The sequence below is a fragment of the Magallana gigas genome, chromosome 9 (assembly GCF_963853765.1).
Source record: "Magallana gigas chromosome 9, xbMagGiga1.1, whole genome shotgun sequence".
In the NCBI taxonomy this organism is placed as follows: Eukaryota; Metazoa; Mollusca; class Bivalvia; order Ostreida; family Ostreidae; genus Magallana; species Magallana gigas.
This window is the reverse complement of record NC_088861.1, coordinates 46,399,956-46,422,619: the sequence shown is the minus strand read 5'-3', so window position 1 is coordinate 46,422,619 and position 22,664 is coordinate 46,399,956. Positions and strand designations below refer to the sequence as shown.

The 22,664-nt window shown below is 36.2% G+C and overlaps 2 protein-coding genes across 3 annotated transcripts in view; one reads left to right on the top strand and one right to left on the bottom strand.

Moving 5' to 3' along the window:
* Positions 1 to 22,664, bottom strand: part of LOC117680609 (E3 ubiquitin-protein ligase TRIM71) — a 235,721-nt gene that overhangs the window by 205,826 nt on the left and 7,231 nt on the right. The gene's annotated exons all lie outside the window — the stretch shown is intronic.
* Positions 278 to 21,729, top strand: LOC117686505 (uncharacterized). Its single transcript, XM_066072594.1, has 12 exons — positions 278 to 367; positions 1,727 to 1,812; positions 2,724 to 2,988; positions 3,453 to 3,577; positions 10,823 to 10,900; positions 11,022 to 11,046; positions 13,067 to 13,450; positions 13,679 to 13,752; positions 14,097 to 14,461; positions 16,455 to 16,615; positions 20,749 to 20,796; positions 20,890 to 21,729. The coding sequence occupies exons 1-8, from the start codon at positions 343 to 345 to the stop codon at positions 13,705 to 13,707; spliced, it is 1,017 nt and encodes a 338-aa protein (XP_065928666.1). The 5' UTR covers positions 278 to 342; the 3' UTR covers positions 13,708 to 13,752; positions 14,097 to 14,461; positions 16,455 to 16,615; positions 20,749 to 20,796; positions 20,890 to 21,729.

Genomic DNA, 22,664 nt, shown 5'->3' with positions numbered 1-22,664 from the left:
ATATATTGTTTAAATGATTTTTATAAAGAAATATAAGATTTATTGATATTTTGATTTTTCAGTAGCTTGTGCGACTGTGTATGGGCATTTTACACGCCTTATCCACCCATCTTCTTCGTTATGTGGCACTGGGCGTCAAATTATCGAGCCACTTTAAACAGAAGAAATCGTGCTTATCACACCTTGTTAAATTTAATGAATAATGTAGGGTATACATGATGTTTCTAGCAGGTATGACGTAAGCTATGTGTTAATATAAATACTTCAATGTCCGCGATAACTCTAAGATTTCACATCCTGCTGTATGATAACACTGACAGGTTTTGTTTGGTACATGGAGACATGGGTGCCTCTTGTACATGTTACGGTGAGTACCTCTTTTGTTCAGTGTCTTTATGCTTACAACTAGGTACATATAGACATGGGCATTAGTTGTACATAGATGATGTGTTTATATCTTGTTCAGTGTGTTGTCTTTCCTACTGATATTTGAGTATTATGAGGTGATCAAATACGGCCGTTGGTGATCAAAGGACTTTATGGTAGATTTGATAACGCCCGACCGTAATTGATAACTTCGTAAAATTAAAAAAAAAATGATTCCATTTTACTTGTATATTTATGTAATTTTCAGAAATTACAAAATGGATTCGGAGTGTTATCACTGACAAAGACACTGGAAAATGTAGATGTATCTGGTTAATTATTTGTGTTTACTACGTGTATTGTCTTCTAAGACACACGAGCACTTCTTTTCTGTTATTGCGGGTACCTTTCTTGATTGCGTTCACTAGTCTACGTAGAGACCAGGCTCCAGGATCATGAAACAATCTTAGACTTAAGTAAAAAAAATTGTACACTTTCTGAATCTCTCTTAATCGCTCAGCCGAACATAAATCATTTCTTATTCCAATCAAACAAATAAAAAACTTCAAAATGATAAGAACTGCGTTACACAAACTTAATTTTGAAATGCAGATTAATCAGTCGTAGCTAACTTGTCGAATGATAAATTAAACTCGATGCATAAGTATAAATTACCCTTAAACCGAGTTACCACTAGGCAGAAAAAAAGAATCCTAAATATTTTTTTAAATCCCTAAGTCAGCAAAATTGGCACATTAAAATAAAAAAAAAAATAGACCACGTTACGAAGATACAGAATTGGTTGGATCAGTGAGAAGAATCACAGCGCACTAAACAAGAGATACTGGGTTCGAATCCAGCTTACATGAAACCTATAAATGCAGTTTATATAAAAACCGAAAAGAAATTTATTTTCTGTACATTTAAATTTTATTGTGGGGTACCTCTCTCGTACAATATTTGTAACTGCTTGGTTTGTGGAGAGATTAACACTTCTTGGACAAGTTATGGTGGGTAACTTACTTGTAAAATATTTATGTGTGTTTACTTCTGACTATATACGGAGACCTGGGCACTTCTGACATTCTGACTCTCACTGTGTATGTTTTGGTGAGTCCCTCTTTCTTGTGAGCCTGGATAATCTTATAACTGACCTTGACACATAAATCATATACCATTCACATTGACTATAAAAGACAGCAATTTGAACCAGGGCAGAGAGAAACTTTGGCAGAACCACATTGCAGTATTAAACCATCATAATTGCTGACTTGACATATACACTTATATAAAACATATATCATATTACATGTAGTTAATTTAAGTTACATTTTTTAAAAGTCGGTGTTTTCTATTTTAGCCACTGTTTCGCCAGTTGTCATGGAAACAAGAACTGTCGTTAAGGATGGAGGCCAGGAAGGAGACGATACAGTGAACAGACACCAGGTTTACATAGTTCGTCTTAAATTAAAACTCAAATAAGTTATCCCCTCCACCCCTGCCAGGAGGTCAATAGTCACTAGATGGCAAATAACCAACCAGTTTCATAAGTCAAGGGTTTTTGATCCGCTCCGGTCTACATAAACAAATGATATATCTTCGGTTCTCATAGGTTTAAGCATGCAGGATTTGGAGTTAATATCGTGCTTACTAGTACTGACATAAGGATATTCTCCTTAGGATTTCAGCGGTAAGATTGACGAGTTCCATTTACAAATTGTCACTCTCTGTTTTGACAACGAAGGTCTGCCCCGGACGGGGCTCGAACCTTGAACGGTTTGCTTTTTAGACTCTAGATGTACAGTCACGTAACAAACCAAACAAAGTTGTATGCTTTTAATTTATTTTAAAACATGGCCTAAGCACCGGAGGAAGTGAAATCATGAAAATGCTGTTATATGTATGTCATTCTTTGACATTTTGTAAACAGAAAACCATCTAATTTATGTAGCTACTAGTAGCGTCATATTAAATAGATTCAAAACGCATTTACTGAGGAATTATTAATTTCGTGGGGGCCAATTTTTGTGGAGTGATGGTTTTTTGCTTATTCGTGGGGATGTAATTTCGTGGATGTGTAGGTTTCCTGTTTTAGTTACGCTAACATCTCTTCTTAAATTTGTTTTTGTTGAGGATGCAAATTTGTAGGAGAGGGCTACCCACGAATACCACGAAATTTGAGCCACCACGAATTCTAATGATTCCACAGTATCCTATCACATGGTTTTAAACTCTTCATATTCTTGTTTCTCTAAAAATGTTTTGCCTTTATCTTACAAAGAAAATTTCTTTAAAAATATCAAAGGAGAATCGAGTTAATTTGTTTTTGAATATAAAATTGTTTGCCTCTATATCAGGTCAAAAAGACTTCTCGCTTCAAACGTCGGAGTGAGTTATCTGTAACGTCAGACGACAACCCCCGACAAGTTTACGTCATCCACCTGTCCGCGGTCCTCCTTAACCCCCGGGACTGTCCACAGCTGGTGGACTTCATCCTGGACAAGCCTGTTATAATGGTGGAGATAGGGGTCATGATAAACAAGAATGGTAAATCGCGCGGGCCGAAGAAAGTCATCATGGATCCGGAAATTGACTGGGACGGTTTGGATATTACTCAGCAAGGTGATGATCAAGCTTGGGCATGCGTGTAACATAATCATGTTTTAAGATATTTAAAACATATTCAAATATTTGATAAACACTAACGGTAAAAGTAGTGTAGAATTTATTTGATAAAAATAGCAAACAAAGAAAAAGTTGGTGTTTTTGTTCGTTTTATCAAACAAACTGTGAAACTTCTGAGAACATGTTCAATCAAAGCTATTCATCATTGAATTACAATATGGTATTCCATTTCGTAACTGATTTTTTTAATCAGAAGACTCTTATACTATGCTTCGAATATATATAAAAATTATGTATTATATATTCTGTTTGCCATTATTGTGAAATTTTACATGTTTACTCCAATGTTGAAAGAAAATGAATTGTTTAAAGAAAAATCATTTTGATAAAAAAATCATATTTTAAAAAAATATTATTATGAAAATCTCCTCTAGAGGTTTGGGTAATCTTTTCTTCTGTAGTTCCTCGTCGGGTCTCCGTGACCGATGGCACGGCTCGAGTCTACGGCGTACTCTCAAGGTCATTCAACTGTCAGCTGGAGAATCAGAAAGTGACCCTCAACGCCCTCCTGCTGGGACAAAAGAACGTAAGCTCCTGGATATTTTGTTTCTTTCAATTTTATCACCCTCCCTCTTAGGTTTGGTATATTGAAGGTGACGCAAAACGTAGAATTAACTTTGGGCAGCCTTACAGAGACATACAGCCATAGTAACTGCTTAGGACCTTACAGAGACATACAGCCATAGTTACTGCCTAGGGCCTTACAGAGACACACAACCTTAATAACAGCCTAGGACCTTACAGAGACATACTGCCTTAGTAACTGCCTAAGGCCTTACAGAGACACACAACCTTAGTAACAGCCTAGGACCTTACAGAGACATACTGCCTTAGTAACTGCTTAGGACCTTACAGAGACATACAGCCATAGTTACTGCTTAGGACCTTACAGAGACATACTGCCTTAGTAACTGCTTAGGACCTTAGAGAGACATACAGCCATAGTTACTACTAAGGACCTTACAGAGACATACAGCCATAGTTACTGCCTAGGGCCTTACAGAGACACACAACCTTGGTTACAGCTTAGGACCTTACAGAGACATACTGCCTTAGTATAAACCAAGGACCTTACAGAAACATACAGATTTAGTAACTGATAGGACCTTACAGAGACATACAGCCATAGTTACTGCCTAGGGCTTTACAGAGACACACAGCCTTAGTAACAGCCTAGGACCTTACATAGACATACTGCCTTAGTATATACCAAGGACCTTACAGAGACATACAGCCATAGTATCTGCCTAGGACCTTAAAGAGACATACAGCCATAGTAACCGCCTAGGGCCTTACAGAGACATACTGCCTTAGTAACCGCCTAGTACCTTACAGAGACACACAACCTTAGTAACTGCATAGGGCCTTACAGAGACATTATGCCTTAAAAACTGCCTAGTACCTTACAGAGACATACAGCCATAGTAACTGATAGGGCCTTACATAGACATACGGCCTTAGTATATGCCAAGGACCTTACAGAGACATACAGCCTTAGTAACTGCCTAGTACCTTACAGAGACATACAGCCTTAGTAACTGCATAGGGCCTTACAGAGACATACAGCCATAGTTACTGCCTAGGGCTTTACAGAGACACACAGCCTTAATAACTGCCTAGTACCTTACAGAGACATACAGCCATAGTAACTGATAGGGCCTTACATAGACATACGGCCTTAGTATATGCCAAGGACCTTACAGAGACATACAGCCTTAGTAACTGCCTAGTACCTTACAGAGACATACAGCCTTAGTAACTGCATAGGGCCTTACAGAGACATACAGCCATAGTTACTGCCTAGGGCTTTACAGAGACACACAGCCTTAATAACTGCCTAGTACCTTACAGAGACATACAGCCATAGTAACTGATAGGGCCTTACATAGACATACGGCCTTAGTATATGCCAAGGACCTTACAGAGACATACAGCCTTAGTAACTGCCTAGTACCTTACAGAGACATACAGCCTTAGTAACTGCATAGGGCCTTACAGAGACATACAGCCATAGTTACTGCCTAGGGCTTTACAGAGACACACAGCCTTAGTAACTGCCTAGTACCTTACAGAGACACACTGCCTTAGGAACTGCCTAGTACCTTACAGAGACATACAGCCATAGTAACTGCCTAGTACCTTACAGAGACATACAGCCTTAGTAACTGCCTAGTACCTTACAAAGACATACAGCCTTAGTAACTGATAGGGCCTTACAGAGACATACAGCCATAGTAACTTCATAGGGCTTTACAGAGACATACAGCCTTAGTAACTGCATAGGGCCTTACAGAGACACACAGCCTTCGTAACTGCATAGGGCCTTACAGAGACATTATGCCTTAATAACTGCCTAGTACCTTACAGAGACATACAGCCATAATAACTGATAGGGCCTTACAGAGACATACAGCCATAGTAACTGCATAGGGCTTTACAGAGACTCACAGACTCAGTGACTGCCTAGGGCCTTACAGAGACATACTGCCTTAGTAACTGCCTAGTACCTTACAGAGACATACAGCCATAGTAACTTCATAGGGCTTTACAGAGACATACAGCCATAGTAACTGCCTAGGGCTTTACAGAGACACACAGACTTAGCAACTGCCTAGGGCCTTACAGAGACACACAGCCTTAGTAACTGCCTAGGACCTTTCAGAGACATGCAGCCTTAGTTACTGCCTAGGGCCTTACAGAGACATACAGCCTTAGTAACTGCATAAGGCTTTACAGAGACACACAGACTTAGTAACTGCCTAGGGCCTTACAGAGACATACAGCCATAGTAACTGCATAGGGCTTTACAGAGACACACAGACTTAGCAACTGCCTAGGGCCTTACAGAGACACACAGCCTTAGTAACTGCCTAGGACCTTTCAGAGACATGCAGCCTTAGTAACTGCCTAGGGCCTTACAGAGACATTATGCCTTAATAACTGCCTAGTACCTTACAGAGACATACAGCCATAATAACTGATAGGGCCTTACATAGACATACGGCCTTAGTATATGCCAAGGACCTTACAGAGACATACAGCCTTAGTAACTGCCTAGTACCTTACAGAGACATACAGCCTTAGTAACTGCATAGGGCCTTACAGAGACATACAGCCATAGTTACTGCCTAGGGCTTTACAGAGACACACAGCCTTAATAACTGCCTAGTACCTTACAGAGACATACAGCCATAGTAACTGATAGGGCCTTACATAGACATACGGCCTTAGTATATGCCAAGGACCTTACAGAGACATACATCCTTAGTAACTGCCTAGTACCTTACAGAGACATACAGCCTTAGTAACTGCATAGGGCCTTACAGAGACATACAGCCATAGTTACTGCCTAGGGCTTTACAGAGACACACAGCCTTAATAACTGCCTAGTACCTTACAGAGACATACAGCCATAGTAACTGATAGGGCCTTACATAGACATACGGCCTTAGTATATGCCAAGGACCTTACAGAGACATACAGCCTTAGTAACTGCCTAGTACCTTACAGAGACATACAGCCTTAGTAACTGCATAGGGCCTTACAGAGACATACAGCCATAGTTACTGCCTAGGGCTTTACAGAGACACACAGCCTTAGTAACTGCCTAGTACCTTACAGAGACATACAGCCATAGTAACTGCCTAGTACCTTACAGAGACATACAGCCTTAGTAACTGCCTAGTACCTTACAAAGACATACAGCCTTAGTAACTGATAGGGCCTTACAGAGACATACAGCCATAGTAACTTCATAGGGCTTTACAGAGACATACAGCCTTAGTAACTGCATAGGGCCTTACAGAGACACACAGCCTTCGTAACTGCATAGGGCGTTACAGAGACATTATGCCTTAATAACTGCCTAGTACCTTACAGAGACATACAGCCATAATAACTGATAGGGCCTTACAGAGACATACAGCCATAGTAACTGCATAGGGCTTTACAGAGACTCACAGACTCAGTGACTGCCTAGGGCCTTACAGAGACATACTGCCTTAGTAACTGCCTAGTACCTTACAGAGACAAACAGCCATAGTAACTTCATAGGGCTTTACAGAGACATACAGCCATAGTAACTGCCTAGGGCTTTACAGAGACACACAGACTTAGCAACTGCCTAGGGCCTTACAGAGACACACAGCCTTAGTAACTGCCTAGGACCTTTCAGAGACATGCAGCCTTAGTTACTGCCTAGGGCCTTACAGAGACATACAGCCTTAGTAACTGCATAAGGCTTTACAGAGACACACAGACTTAGTAACTGCCTAGGGCCTTACAGAGACATACAGCCATAGTAACTGCATAGGGCTTTACAGAGACACACAGACTTAGCAACTGCCTAGGGCCTTACAGAGACACACAGCCTTAGTAACTGCCTAGGACCTTTCAGAGACATGCAGCCTTAGTTACTGCCTAGGGCCTTACAGAGACATACAGCCTTAGTAACTGCATAAGGCTTTACAGAGACACACAGACTTAGTAACTGCCTAGGGCCTTACAGAGACATACAGCCATAGTAACTGCATAGGGCTTTACAGAGACACACAGACTTAGTAACTGCCTAGGGCCTTACAGAGACATACAGACTTAGTTACTGCCTAGGGCCTTACAGAGACATACTGCCTTAGTAACTTCTTAGGACCTTACAGAGACATACAGCCTTAGAAACGTCCTAGGACCTTACAGAGACATACAGCCTTAGTAACTTCCTAGGACCGTACAGAGACATACAGCCTTAGTTACTAAATAGGGCCTTACAGAGAGATAGACACGATTTTGATCAAACAAAACATTCTTAAATTTATTTTTCCATGTTTTAAAGTATATAGAATTGTTAAATTTGATCCTTATCATAGTGCTTGACTTGTGATGATCAAGATAAACTGTTCATAAATATCATGTTCATGCAGAAGAAACAAGGTATGAATAAAACTCCTACCACAATAACAAACATTTAAACAAAAACAATAACAAACATGTAAACAAAAACAACGCTCAAGCGAAAAAAATTTACACAATGTTTTATATTTCATTTATGATTTACAATTATAAACATATTTTTAACAAGAGAAGAGTTTTACCTTGGGTATTAGATCACCATTTTCTCATGCGTTTAATTTAAAACACAATATATACTTCACCTACCTTTCCCTAATAATGTGTAAGAAAGTTAGAGCAATGTGTTCGTTCGTGCTTATATCATTTGGTCGATCATCGTAAAGAGTCCCACTCGAATCCAGTTGTCCTACAGTAACTAAATCTAGCTGCCGTGGTGTCACAGTGTTATGATGGGACACGGAGACGCGAACGTTGAATGTATTTCTATCAATAGGATTATCCCCTGTACTGTAGTTATCATTATAGTACTGCGGAAAATCTTAGTACTTATAAAAGTATTTTTCACGTCAGGCGCCTGTGGACTGAACTGTTTTCATATTATGTGTAAATTTTCACTATAAAAATATGACACATAATTATGGCTTAATAAATGAACGATTTGAAAGTCAGCAATTTGTACACACACAGTCTGCAGTTCAACAACCTGTCATCAAACAGTGGAAAAAAAATCACAGAAAATCACACAAAACAATCCTCAAAACCAATCTCCTCTTCTTAGTCAATCATGTAATTTCCATTGAAATGCATCATTCTACAAAATCAAAGTACTGAAAGTACTGACGATATGTGATATTCAATTTCAGATTTAAGCAATAAGTACTCACTGTCTGTATAGATAACCACGTGACTTATAACTTAGGATTAAACACGGCAGTGTGTTTGTATCTTGTGATATGAAAGTGTATTATATTGTTTCATATGATACGAGATTGTATTGTTTGATATTGTATTAGATGATAAATTACTGAAGGTATATCATGATATTGTATTATATGATATTATATATATATTGTAATCAACAGTATGTCTGTTATATTTTGTAATCATCAGTATGTCTGTAATGTTTTGTAATCATCAGTTTGTCTGTAATGTATTGTAATCATCGGTATGTTTTTTTGTATTTTGTAATCATCGGTATATCTGTAATGTTTTGTAATCATCAGTATGTCTGTAATGATTTGTGATCATCAGTATGTCTGTAATGTTTTGTATTCATCAGTATGTCTGTAATTTTTTGTAATCATCAGTATGTCTGTTATTTTTGTAATCATCAGTATGTCGGTAATGTATTGTAATCATCAGTATGTCTGTAATGTTTTATAATCATCAGTATGATTGTAATGTTTGTAATCATCAGTATGTCTGTAATGTTTTGCGACCATCAGTATGTCTGTACTATTTTGTAATCATCAGTATGTCTGTAATGTATTGTAATCATCAGTATGTCTGTGATAATTTGTAATCATCAGTATGTTTGTTATATTTTGTAATCATCAGTCTGTCTGTAATGTTTTGTAATCATCAGTATGTCTGTAATGTTTTGTAATCATCAGTATGTCGGTAATGTTTTGTGATCATCAGTTTGTTTGAAATGTTTTGTAATCATCAGTCTGTCTGTAATGTTGTGTGATCATCAGTATGTTTGTAATGTTTTGTAATCATCAGTATTTCTGTGATGTTTTTTAAACATCAGTATGTTTGTAATGTTTTGTAATCATCAGTAAGTCTGCAATGTTATGTAATCATCAGTATGTCTGTAATGAAATCACCAGTATCTCTGTAATGTTTTGTAATCATCAGTATGTCTGTAATGGTTTGTATTCATCGGTATATCTGTAATGTTTTGTAATCATCAGTATGTCTGCAATGTAATCATCAGTATGTCTGTAATGTTTTGTAATCATCAGTATGTCTGTTATTTTTTGTAATCATCAGTATGTCGGTAATGTATTGTAATCATCAGTATGTCTGTCATGTTTTATAATCATCAGTATGATTGTAATGTTTGTAATTATCAGTATGTCTGTAATGTTTTGCGACCATCAGTATGTCTGTAATATTTTGTAATCATCAGTATATCTGTATTGTATTGTAATCATCAGTATGTCTGTGATAATTTGTAATCATCAGTATCTCTGTGATGTTTTGTAAGCATCAGTATGTCTGTAATGTTTTGTAATCATCAGTATGTCTGTAATGTTTTGTAATCATCAGTATGTCGGTAATATTTTGTGATCATCAGTGTGTTTGAAATGTTTTGTTATCATCAGTCTGTCTGTAATGTTGTGTGATCATCAGTATGTTTGTAATGTTTTGTAATCAACAGTATTTCTGTGATGTTTTGTAATCATCAGTATGTTTGTAATGTTTTGTAATCATCAGTAAGTCTGTAATGTTATGTTATCATCAGTATGTCTGTAATGTAATCATCAGTATCTCTGTGATGTTTTGTAATCATCAGTATGTTTGTAATGTTTTGTAATCATCAGTATGTTTGTAATGTTTTGTAATCATCAGTATGTCTGTAATGTTATGTTATTATCAGTATGTCTGTAATGTAATCATCATTATGTCTGTAATGTTTTGTAATCATCAGTATGTTTGTAATGTTTTGTAATCATCAATATGTCTGTAATGTAATCATCATTTTGTATGTAATGTTTTGTAAGCATCAGTATGTCTGTAATGTTTTGTAATCATCATTTTGTATGTAATGTTTTGTAATCATCAGTATGTTTGTAATGTTTTGTAATCATCAGTATGTTTGTAATGTTTTGTAATCATCAGTATGTTTGTAATGTTTTGTAATCATCATTATGTCTGTAATGTTTTGTAATCATCAGTATGTTTGTAATGTTTTCACTAGATATCGCTGACTACTGATATACAGGTTGACAAAGAATACTCACTACTTGACGTCACAGAAATGTTTAACTGTTTCATGGTGGGTATTTTCTAGGTTACTTATGATTCTTACCAATGGTAGCAAACTAAGATGAATGCTATATATCACTTTGTGTTTCTGCTGAATGGGATTTTTTTAACCAGCACATTTTGTATTTTAGTCTGAAAACACCGGATGCACAAAGAGTAAGTCTTTCCTAACTTTTTCATAAGTAACAAGTTTGCATTTTTGGATAATTGAATAACACGAAGTAAACACGATCTTTAAAAGAGTATAGCGGGTGTTCTATTCTTAGCAATTAAAGCTGCCATGAATTCATAAATACACATCATTTCCCGTTTGTCTCTGACTACCGCCATATTTGTTATCGATTTCTATTGTTCTGCTCTTTACAACACACCCCCTATATAAGACCGAGAGCATTTTTCATGTTTCACGGAATTCAGTCATTTCAATCACATAAACACGATACATCGGACGGAAAGTTTTGTAGAAACGCGTTTTGAACAAGAAGATTTTGGTTTGGTTTGAACATATTTTATTGTATATATAATATACAAACAAGAAGATTTTGATATGAATACCACCATACTGGTAAGGAATATCTAATGAAAGACGAAATAAAACAGACTGATATCCAACCATCATACTGGTAAGGAATATCTAATGAAAGACGAAATAAAACAGACTGATATCCAACCACCATACTGGTAAGGAATATCTAATGAAAGACGAAATAAAACAGACTGATATCCAACCACCATACTGGTAAGGAATATCTAATGAAAGACGAAATAAAACAGACTGATATCCAACCACCATACTGGTAAGGAATATCTAATGAAAGACGAAATAAAACAGACTGATATCCAGGTAGACACATTTCAAAACCCTCTATTATTAACACTGTGCCGGATAATTATGCCAGTGCCAAGGTGGCAATTTTGCACCCGCTTAAGCAGCATCTATCGAAAAATTCAAACATGCCATATGATAGACCATTTCTTAAAGAGTTAAAAACCACCTTTGTTATAATTGTATCTCACCTGTCAGGTGAGATATTTACCTTTCAAAAATAAATTCCTATAGGAAAATAATTTTTCTTATAGGAAAAACAATATTCATACACTGTAAAGGTAATTTGAAATTTCCTATCGGAATACAAGAACTTCCTATAGGAATTTCAATTCCGATTTGATTTGATAAAATCCGATAGGAAAACTTAATATCATATAGGAAAACTACATGTCTGAATCAAATTCCTACAGGAAATACCATTCTCCTATAGGAAATACAATTCCTATAGGACTTTTAAAAAATCCTATAGGATGTCAAAATTTCCTGTAGGAAAATCATTTCTCCTATGGGAATTATCATTTTCCGATGGGATATTAATTTTTCAAGGTAAATATCTCACCTGTCAGGTGAAACACACTAAAAACAAAAGTGGTTATATACTCTCTAGACAATGGTCTATCATTTGGCATACATGGATTTTTTACCGAAACTGCATCTTAAGCGGGTGCAAAAATGCCACCTTGTACTGGCATAGTTATCCGGCACAGTGCTCATTGTAGAACGTGTTCCTGTGTCGAACCATTATAACATTGCAATGCTCAAACCACGCACTGTACGAGATCATGCAGTGACAGCATAGACTTTGGAAAAAGGGGTGTTTTCTGGAAACTTATAAAAACACGTTGTTACTTTCTTGGATTTACTAGTACTTATATACTGTATGGATGAAGTGCGGTTTCGATTACAATGAGATGCAGACGTTGTGCACTCTGTATGAACGATCCATGTGTCCGATATTGTTTTATTGATTTTAGTTTCCTTTATTCGTTTTTGCAAACATATTTCTACAACGTGTAGTTCTGTTATTTAAAAGTCCGTGCCACATGAATGTTTCGATAAGAAATTAAGCAACCGACCGTAACTTTCTCGGCTGATATATGTACCCTAGTGGCAGCTGAGGGGCGATCAAAATTATTTAATAATATGGCGACCAAATGCTATATGAATCCATGTCAGCTTTAACGTTCTGTTGACCCGAAAGTCTCCCCCTGTTTCTGTTTCTCTCTCTCTCTCTCTCTCTCTCTCTCTCTCTCTCTCTCTCTCTCTCTCTCTCTCTCTCTCTCTCTCTCTCTCTCTCTCTCTTGTTTCCTTGATTTATTTATACAATTTTACCCATTAAACTTGCAGAATCTTCAGCAATTAAAAAGGTATCCATTACAAGCCGAAACAGAAGAACGTCAACTGAAGAACGCGATGGTAAAGATGGTGACAGCGAATCGAGAAGGTCCCGCCTGATCTCCGCCTACCTAGCAGACGACAGCTACAACGCGGGAAAAGACATCGTCAGAAAAGTGTCCATAGAGGAGACAGTGTTCAAGCGGCCAGACAAGGAAAAATGGTCTCAACAACTGTTACAGAAGAAGCAATTCGGATTTCTCCACCGGAAGTCAGCGATGACGTCCCTCGTCGGAAGTTGTCCAATAAAGGCGAAAAACAAAGACGTTCGTCGGAAGAGAGGAAAAAGAAGAAGGAGGAGAAAAAGGGGAAAAATTCAAAAGAGGAAAAATTCAGGTCTGTTTCTTTTGCACAAGTATATTGTATATTGATTTGATATATTTTTTCTTCAAATTATGTTTCACCGAGTTGTGTGACATTTTGAAATATTTACCTTATCATAAGAGAAGAATTTATATAAAATTTGGAGCAGAAGTGCTCGATTAGCTGTCAAAATCAAAGAAATTGGTGCATAAACAAAATTAAACTTTGATCAGGTTCAGTATTTTTATTCTTTGTTGGCAGACGACATTCCGGGGGAGATCAGAGGATAAAAAACGTCAGAAAGGTGACCCCGCATTGAAAGATCATGGTCACGGGTGAGTAGATTCAGAGACTGGGGTTTCAACAATAATCGCTAAATGCCAATTTTCATGGATTTCGTTGTTAAGTTGATCCATGAAATTAAATGTTCATTGAAGTGCAATTCTTATCAACATTTTACATTTTATATTAATAGGGCATTGGCCACGAATATATGTATCCTTTAAACTGTGATTTTCACTTAATCCACGAAAATTGATACAATTGAATATTAATGAAACCACAGTACCTATATTCTTAAAAACAATGAAATGCTTTCTTTGGTGAGTCTAGCGTACCGCTATGTACCAGACCACGTTTATTTCCCGCCATTCACTCACTCCTTCATGTTATGTTTCAGAGCCGGGCGTGTGCTGTTTTAAGGAGCCGTGTCTCTCTCAGCTGGAGGAGGAAGACGAGGGCCGCACCTCCATGGCAACCGACAATAGTGACCACGTGTACTCAAGCACGTGTAGCCTACAGCGGCGGATCTCCTCCTCTATGTGCTATTCCCCCGGCCCCGGGCACCACTTTGATCCAATCACAGAACTGTCCTGTGAAGAGGACGATGGAGAAAGAAAATGGCGGGATAAACAGCGCTCAGTCAGCTGCACGTGACTTATGTGTGATTATGATTCCCGGGAGAGGAAGTTAGATATCGCAAATAAAGGTCGTCACGAAAACGACATTATTTTACCAGAACATCGCCGAATTCCGTAAAATTCTGTACGCAAACAATATTAGTCTTGAGAATCTACATAATTTGATCCCCGAATGTTTAAAAACCCTAACTAAGTAGTGTATTTCATACCAGTCATATATAAAATGCATGTATTGAAACAAATTTGAAGAGTGTGTCTACTGAAAATGAGTGTTGCTGGAGATTTTGAACTTTGAAAAGAAAGTTTGCTGCCTTGAAATCTACGGGAGAAACAGTTTTTAATGACTCGGTTTTAATTTTTTGGTTAAAAAGATAATCTTCGAATAAATGTTGCAGAAACTTTTGCAGAGTCTTTTTAAGAAGAATACCAGAAAAAAAAACATTGTATATGGTTTGTGATATCTTTCATATACTGTGTATTTTGAACCATTATTGTGTCGTTTTCCGTTACGCCGATACATTGAATTCCATAACGAATTAAGTATTCAAACGTTTAATTAAGTAGCTATAGTCTGTCTCGAGTTTTTGCTTCCATCACTTTTCACTTGATATTTCGATAATAATAAATACCTATGTGCTCAAATTACGTTCGTCCACTATTGTGAAAAATGTCCCGATTATCTGTTTTGAAACGCCCCCTCTACCGCTTTAGGTTTCAATGCACATCCCAAAATAGAAAGTCTATTGGGATTTTGCATTGTATAAGCCATGATTAATAAGCCCGGATGATAACGTTTAAGGTGGAAAATCCCTCTGATAAGAGAGATAACTTCTGTAGAAAATAATCTCACTTTGTTTCTGTTAACTCACAATTATTAAGGCATTTAGCAATAAGGGAAGCAGTGCTGTACCCCAATCTATGTTGGAAGGCGACATTTAATTAATATTCAATTATAAAAAAAAAAAGAAAAGGAAATTTGAACCAAACGAACTAAACCCAAACTTTTGGCAAGTGAAAAAGTTTTAAGAAAACTCTCACCAAAAAAATGTAAGAAGCGAATTATATTTATCAACATTTTAATGAGGCAGTGTCTACATGTATACCCCTTCCCCTCCCCCAATGGATTAATTTTTTTTTTGGAATATTACTAAATTTTATGTACTAGTTCAGTACATGAACAGTACGTGTTTGATGTTTTAGGCCAGAGAATTTTGGATGAAATTCTGCTCTCTCTCCCCATTTATAGCTCGTTCACAAAGGTGAATGAATTATAATTGTGAAAAACGTGACCAAGACAATTGAAAACTCTTGACTTAATTATCATCGTTTGAAACATAACATTTTAAATGTTTTAAATTGAATATGGGTTTTTTATCTGTGGGAGCAGATATGGGACAACAAAATTAAACAAATAATGATATTCCATTTTATTCAAGATAATATATCCCTATATTGAGATCATACCAATTACTGGAAGATCATTCATTTGATCCCCTTTCAGTGTTATAAATAACAAAATGCTCTCACGACTGGTTTACATTTTTAGCATTTCTAAAACATATGGATCCATTCACATGAACTATTATCTTATACAAATTTAAAAACAGAAAACAATTCTGATTAATTAGAAACTGTGGCAATTTATTTAGTACTCTATGTGAAATATGTATGTAAAACCTTCAATAGTCTATGATAAAGAAAGATAACTCTTGCTAATTGAAGCAATTTTTGTTACAAACCTATGCAACAAAGTGCTATTCTGAACTAAAAAGCACCTCTTCATTATGTTTTCTAATATGAATTGGCAATGTATATAACTACATATTATTTTCATATACATTTAATATTTTAAATTTTAGGCTGCGATGGTAAAATTTTGCTTTTTCTATTCACTATGTCTAGTTTTCTTCATAACATGATTAGACACATTATAAATTATCGAAAAATCTAGCAGCGCTTCATCACTTCAACTTTGTTTCATCTGAATCTATTGATATTGACTTTCATGAAAATCAGTATGAATTTTTTTTAAAAGATATGGTAAAATTAATAGAAGAGGGATATTACACCTTAAATTCATGGTCACTCACAGATATCAAATTAATTATTTTACTTAGGCATGATGGGAAATCCAGAGACCTCACAGCTGTTGTTGATTGTGTCAGATGGGCGTGGCTTATTTAGCGAAGGAATGGAGACAGTGAAGTCGGCCGTCCGACAGGCGAGGGAGGCCAACGTGTTTCTGGTGTTTGTTGTCATAGATAATCCGCAGAATAAGGTGAGTACATCCTACATATACGAGGTGGATATAAACCTTATGTTGTCATAGATAATCCACAGAACAAGGTGAGTACATTGTACAAATACATGTTGTCAAAGATAATCCACAGAACAAGGTGAGTACATTGTACAAATACATGTTGTCAAAGATAATCCACAGAACAAGGTGAGTACATTGTACAAATACATGTCGTCAAAGATAATCCACAGAACAAGGTGAGTACATTGTACAAATACATGTTGTCATAGATAATCCACAGAACAAGGTGAGTACATCGTACAAATACCAGGTAGATATAAACATTATGTTGTCATAGATAATCCACAGAACAAGGTGAGTACATCGTACACATACGAGGTGGATATAAACCTTATGTTGTCATAAATAATCCACAGAACAAGGTGAGTACATCGTACAAATACATGGTGGATATAAACCTCATGTTGTCATAGATAATCCACAGAACAAGGTGAGTACCTCGTACAAATACATGGTGGATATAAACCTCATGTTGTCATAGATAATCCACAGAACAAGGTGAGTACATCGTACATATACATGGTGGATATAAACCTCATGTTGTCATAGATAATCCACAGAACAAGGTGAGTACATCGTACACATACGAGGTGGATATAAACCTGATGTTGTCATAAATAATCCACAGAACAAGGTGAGTACATCGTACATATACATGGTGGATATAAACCTCATGTTGTCATAGATAATCCACAGAACAAGGTGAGTACATCGTACACATACGAGGTGGATATAAACCTCATGTTGTCATAGATAATCCACAGAACAAGGTGAGTACATCGTACACATACATGGTGGATATAAACCTCATGTTGTCATAGATAATCCACAGAACAAGGTGAGTACATCGTACACATACGAGGTGGATATAAACCTTATGTTGTCATAAATAATCCACAGAACAAGGTGAGTACATCGTACAAATACATGGTGGATATAAACCTTATGTTGTCATAGATAATCCACAGAACAAGGTGAGTACATCGTACATATACATGGTGGATATAAACCTTATGTTGTCATAGATAATCCACAGAACAAGGTGAGTACATTGTACAAATACGAGGTGGATATAAACCTCATGTTGTCATAAATAATCCACAGAACAAGGTGAGTACATCGTACAAATACCAGGTGGATATAAACCTTATGTTGTCATAGATAATCCACAGAACAAGGTGAGTACATCGTACATATACATGGTGGATATAAACCTTATGTTGTCATAAATAATCCACAGAACAAGGTGAGTACATCGTACAAATACATGGTGGATATAAACCTCATGTTGTCATAGATAATCCACAGAACAAGGTGAGTACATCGTACACATACGAGGTGGATATAAACCTCATGTTGTCATAGATAATCCACAGAACAAGGTGAGTACATCGTACATATACATGGTGGATATAAACCTCATGCTGTCATAGATAATCCACAGAAGAAGGTGAGTACATCGTACACATACGAGGTGGATATAAACCTTATGTTGTCATAAATAATCCACAGAACAAGGTGAGTACATCGTACAAATACCAGGTGGATATAAACCTTATGTTGTCATAGATAATCCACAGAACAAGGTGAGTACATCGTACATATACATGGTGGATATAAACCTTATGTTGTCATAGATAATCCACAGAACAAGGTGAGTACATTGTACAAATACGAGGTGGATATAAACCTCATGTTGTCATAAATAATCCACAGAACAAGGTGAGTACATCGTACAAATACCAGGTGGATATAAACCTTATGTTGTCATAGATAATCCACAGAACAAGGTGAGTACATCGTACATATACATGGTGGATATAAACCTTATGTTGTCATAAATAATCCACAGAACAAGGTGAGTACATCGTACAAATACATGGTGGATATAAACCTCATGTTGTCATAGATAATCCACAGAACAAGGTGAGTACATCGTACACATACGAGGTGGATATAAACCTCATGTTGTCATAGATAATCCACAGAACAAGGTGAGTACATCGTACATATACATGGTGGATATAAACCTCATGCTGTCATAGATAATCCACAGAAGAAGGTGAGTACATCGTACACATACGAGGTGGATATAAACCTTATGTTGTCATAAATAATCCACAGAACAAGGTGTGTACATCGTACAAATACCAGGTGGATATAAACCTCATGTTGTCATAGATAATCCACAGAACAAGGTGAGTACATCGTACATATACATGGTGGATATAAACCTTATGTTGTCATAGATAATCCACAGAACAAGGTGAGTACATTGTACAAATACGAGGATGATATAAACCTCATGTTGTCATAGATAATCCACAGAACAAGGTGAGTACATCGTACATATACATGGTGGATATAAACCTTATGTTGTCATAGATAATCCACAGAACAAGGTGAGTACATCGTACATATACATGGTGGATATAAACCTTATGTTGTCATAGATAATCCACAGAACAAGGTGAGTACATCGTACATATACATGGTGGATATAAACCTTATGTTGTCATAAATAATCCACAGAACAAGGTGAGTACATCGTACAAATACATGGTGGATAAAAACCTCATGTTGTCATAGATAATCCACAGAACAAGGTGAGTACATCGTACACATACGAGGTGGATATAAACCTTATGTTGTCATAGATAATCCACAGAACAAGGTGAGTACATTGTACAAATACATGGTGGATATAAACCTCATGTTGTCATAGATAATCCACAGAACAAGGTGAGTACATTGTACAAATACCAGGTGGATATAAACCTTATGTTGTCATAGATAATCCACAGAACAAGGTGAGTACATTGTACAAATACCAGGTGGATATAAACCTTATGTTGTCATAGATAATCCACAGAACAAGGTGAGTACATCGTACACATACGAGGTGGATATAAACCTTATGTTGTCATAGATAATCCACAGAACAAGGTGAGTACATCGTACATATACATGGTGGATATAAACCTTATGTTGTCATAGATAATCCACAGAACAAGGTGAGTACATTGTACAAATACGAGATGGATATAAACCTCATGTTGTCATAGATAATCCACAGAACAAGGTGAGTACATCGTACATATACATGGTGGATATAAACCTTATGTTGTCATAGATAATCCACAGAACAAGATGAGTACATTGTACAAATACGAGGTGGATATAAACCTCATGTTGTCATAGATAATCCACAGAACAAGGTGAGTACATCGTACATATACATGGTGGATATAAACCTTATGTTGTCATAGATAATCCACAGAACAAGATGAGTACATTTTACAAATACGAGGTGGATATAAACCTCATGTTGTCATAGATAATCCACAGAACAAGGTGAGTACATCGTACATATACATGGTGGATATAAACCTTATGTTGTCATAGATAATCCACAGAACAAGGTGAGTACATCGTACACATACGAGGTGGATATAAACCTTATGTTGTCATAAATAATCCACAGAACAAGGTGAGTACATTGTACAAATACATGGTGGATATTAACCTTATGTTGTCATAGATAATCCACAGAACAAGGTGAGTACATTGTACAAATACATGGTGGATATTAACCTTATGTTGTCATAGATAATCCACAGAACAAGATGAGTACATCGTACAAATACATGGTGGATATAAACCTCATGTTGTCATAGATAATCCACAGAACAAGGTGAGTACATCGTACACATACGAGGTGGATATAAACCTTATGTTGTCATAAATAATCCACAGAACAAGGTGAGTACATCGTACAAATACATGGTGGATATAAACCTTATGTTGTCATAGATAATCCACAGAACAAGGTGAGTACATCGTACATATACGAGGTGGATATAAACCTTATGTTGTCATAAATAATCCACAGAACAAGATGAGTACATCGTACACATACGAGGTGGATATAAACTTTGTTATAAATGAGTGGACAGATAACTAGTACATATTAAATATATTTAAAGATGGAATAATTATTGTGTAATCTTAATTTAAATATTCAACAGTGAACTACTTTGGTTTTACTCAGTTGTTTAAATCTGAAAAATGGTTATATTTATTTCCTTTAGGACTCCATATTGGATATCAAGGTCCCAGTATTTAAGAGTGGAAACCAGGTAATTATGCGGAAATTGTTGCATGAGATTCGGAGAGTGTTTTATATTATTTTCTATGTGCTTTCATTGACACAATGATGATTTGTTTTTCAGTTGCAGGAAATCAAGCCTTACATGGATTATTTCCCTTTTCCATTCTACATCATCCTGCGAGACATTAACTCTCTGCCTCACGTGTTATGTGACGCTTTACGTCAGTGGTTTGAACTGGTGACAGCGGTGGATATGTGACCTTGGTCACTGATTTATGTGTGATCTGTTAACTGTTATGGAATGCTTGAATGCTGAATCAGTGGTTCAAACTGGTGGTGTGTTACATGTATGTGGTAGTTTAAACTGGCGACATTGATGTGTTAACATTGTGACATACTACATTACAGTGTTACATTACTATGTCATGCTATGTGGGGTGTTTGAGTCGGATACAGCTGTAGAGCTGTGAAATCCTATGTCATGATTCATGGCACTGGTTTGAGAAGTTGATGGAAGTGAATTCATGATTTTCCATGCATTTTTTATGATTTCTTCAAACATTTAACCTCATTTTGAAATATTTGGATGAAATTTTGCAGTCATCTTGATAGATGTGTGTTTTGTTGATAACATAAATTGAAAATTCAGAAGAAGTTTCTGTATGTAACCATGGATACAGAGAAGTGTACACAGAAAGCGGAGACTATTTATGCTGCATTGAACTTTTTAACCTCTGTGCATCCTGAGACTGTATAGGATTTTGACCCACAGCACATACTGTGATACATAATTAAAAATGATTAACTGATTGTTACTTAGTTCACTTCAAGAAAAGGATTGGTAATAGTTTATGACAGTATTGATTGTTTAAGCTTGTCATTGCTTTTAAATGATGCTGACAGAAAGATATATGTTACATTGAGGCTCTTTACATGTACCAATAAAATTATATAAATATCAGCCAAATGGTTTGTACTTTATTTTTTTCTGCAGTTAGATTAAACTAATATTTCCGGCAGAGCTTGATCCGCTTATGGGAAAGGCTGGTGATGATGCGACTGTGGTAATTAAATTAATATATAGATATTTATAAAAATAAAGTGGTTTGTAAAAAGAAATTGCAACCATTTAATCATAACAGCTAGTCTATAACTGACATATATCATTCTTTGACTAATTTTATAAAGAATGCGACACCCCCCCCCCCCACAACATATGTCAGCGGCTCCATTTTATACAATGATCAAATTATACAAAGATCAATCAGGATTTTGATAATTCCCAATGGAGAGTGAATAAAATGAACACGTACTGTTTAGTGTTAATTGCTCGGATCGTTTTTATTGTATTCAAGGGTTGACGCATTATCAATAATTTTATTTTATATTTCGTAAATCCAGTTTATATTTAGACCCTGTTACAATTTCATTCTGTATTGTGTCTCTGTTCATTTAATGAATAAAATGGTATAGAATGGGTGGGCTTTAGAATAATAGACAATATATTAATATATATGATGAAATGTAAGAGATCTAACAATATTTGTTAAATAAAAACAGCTAAATCCTATTACCCAAGCATTCAACATATTATATTCTCATGACTTTCTGTCTTATTATAAACAATATTAAAAGAGTTTAAGGAAGCAGTTGGCTACTCGTCCAATATTTTTAAATATTGTTTAAACCAATTCTGTATTATTTCAGGAATTCATGTAGCCTGTATGATGCAAAATATCCTAACCGCATTTCTGATCAATATAGTAATGCGAAAAATTCCATTGTGACGACATCACAGAATAACATCAAAAATATACTGTGGAATCATTAGAATTTGCGGTGGCTCAATTTACATCCTCGAAGAAAACAAAGTTTGAAAGAGATAATTTTCCTACT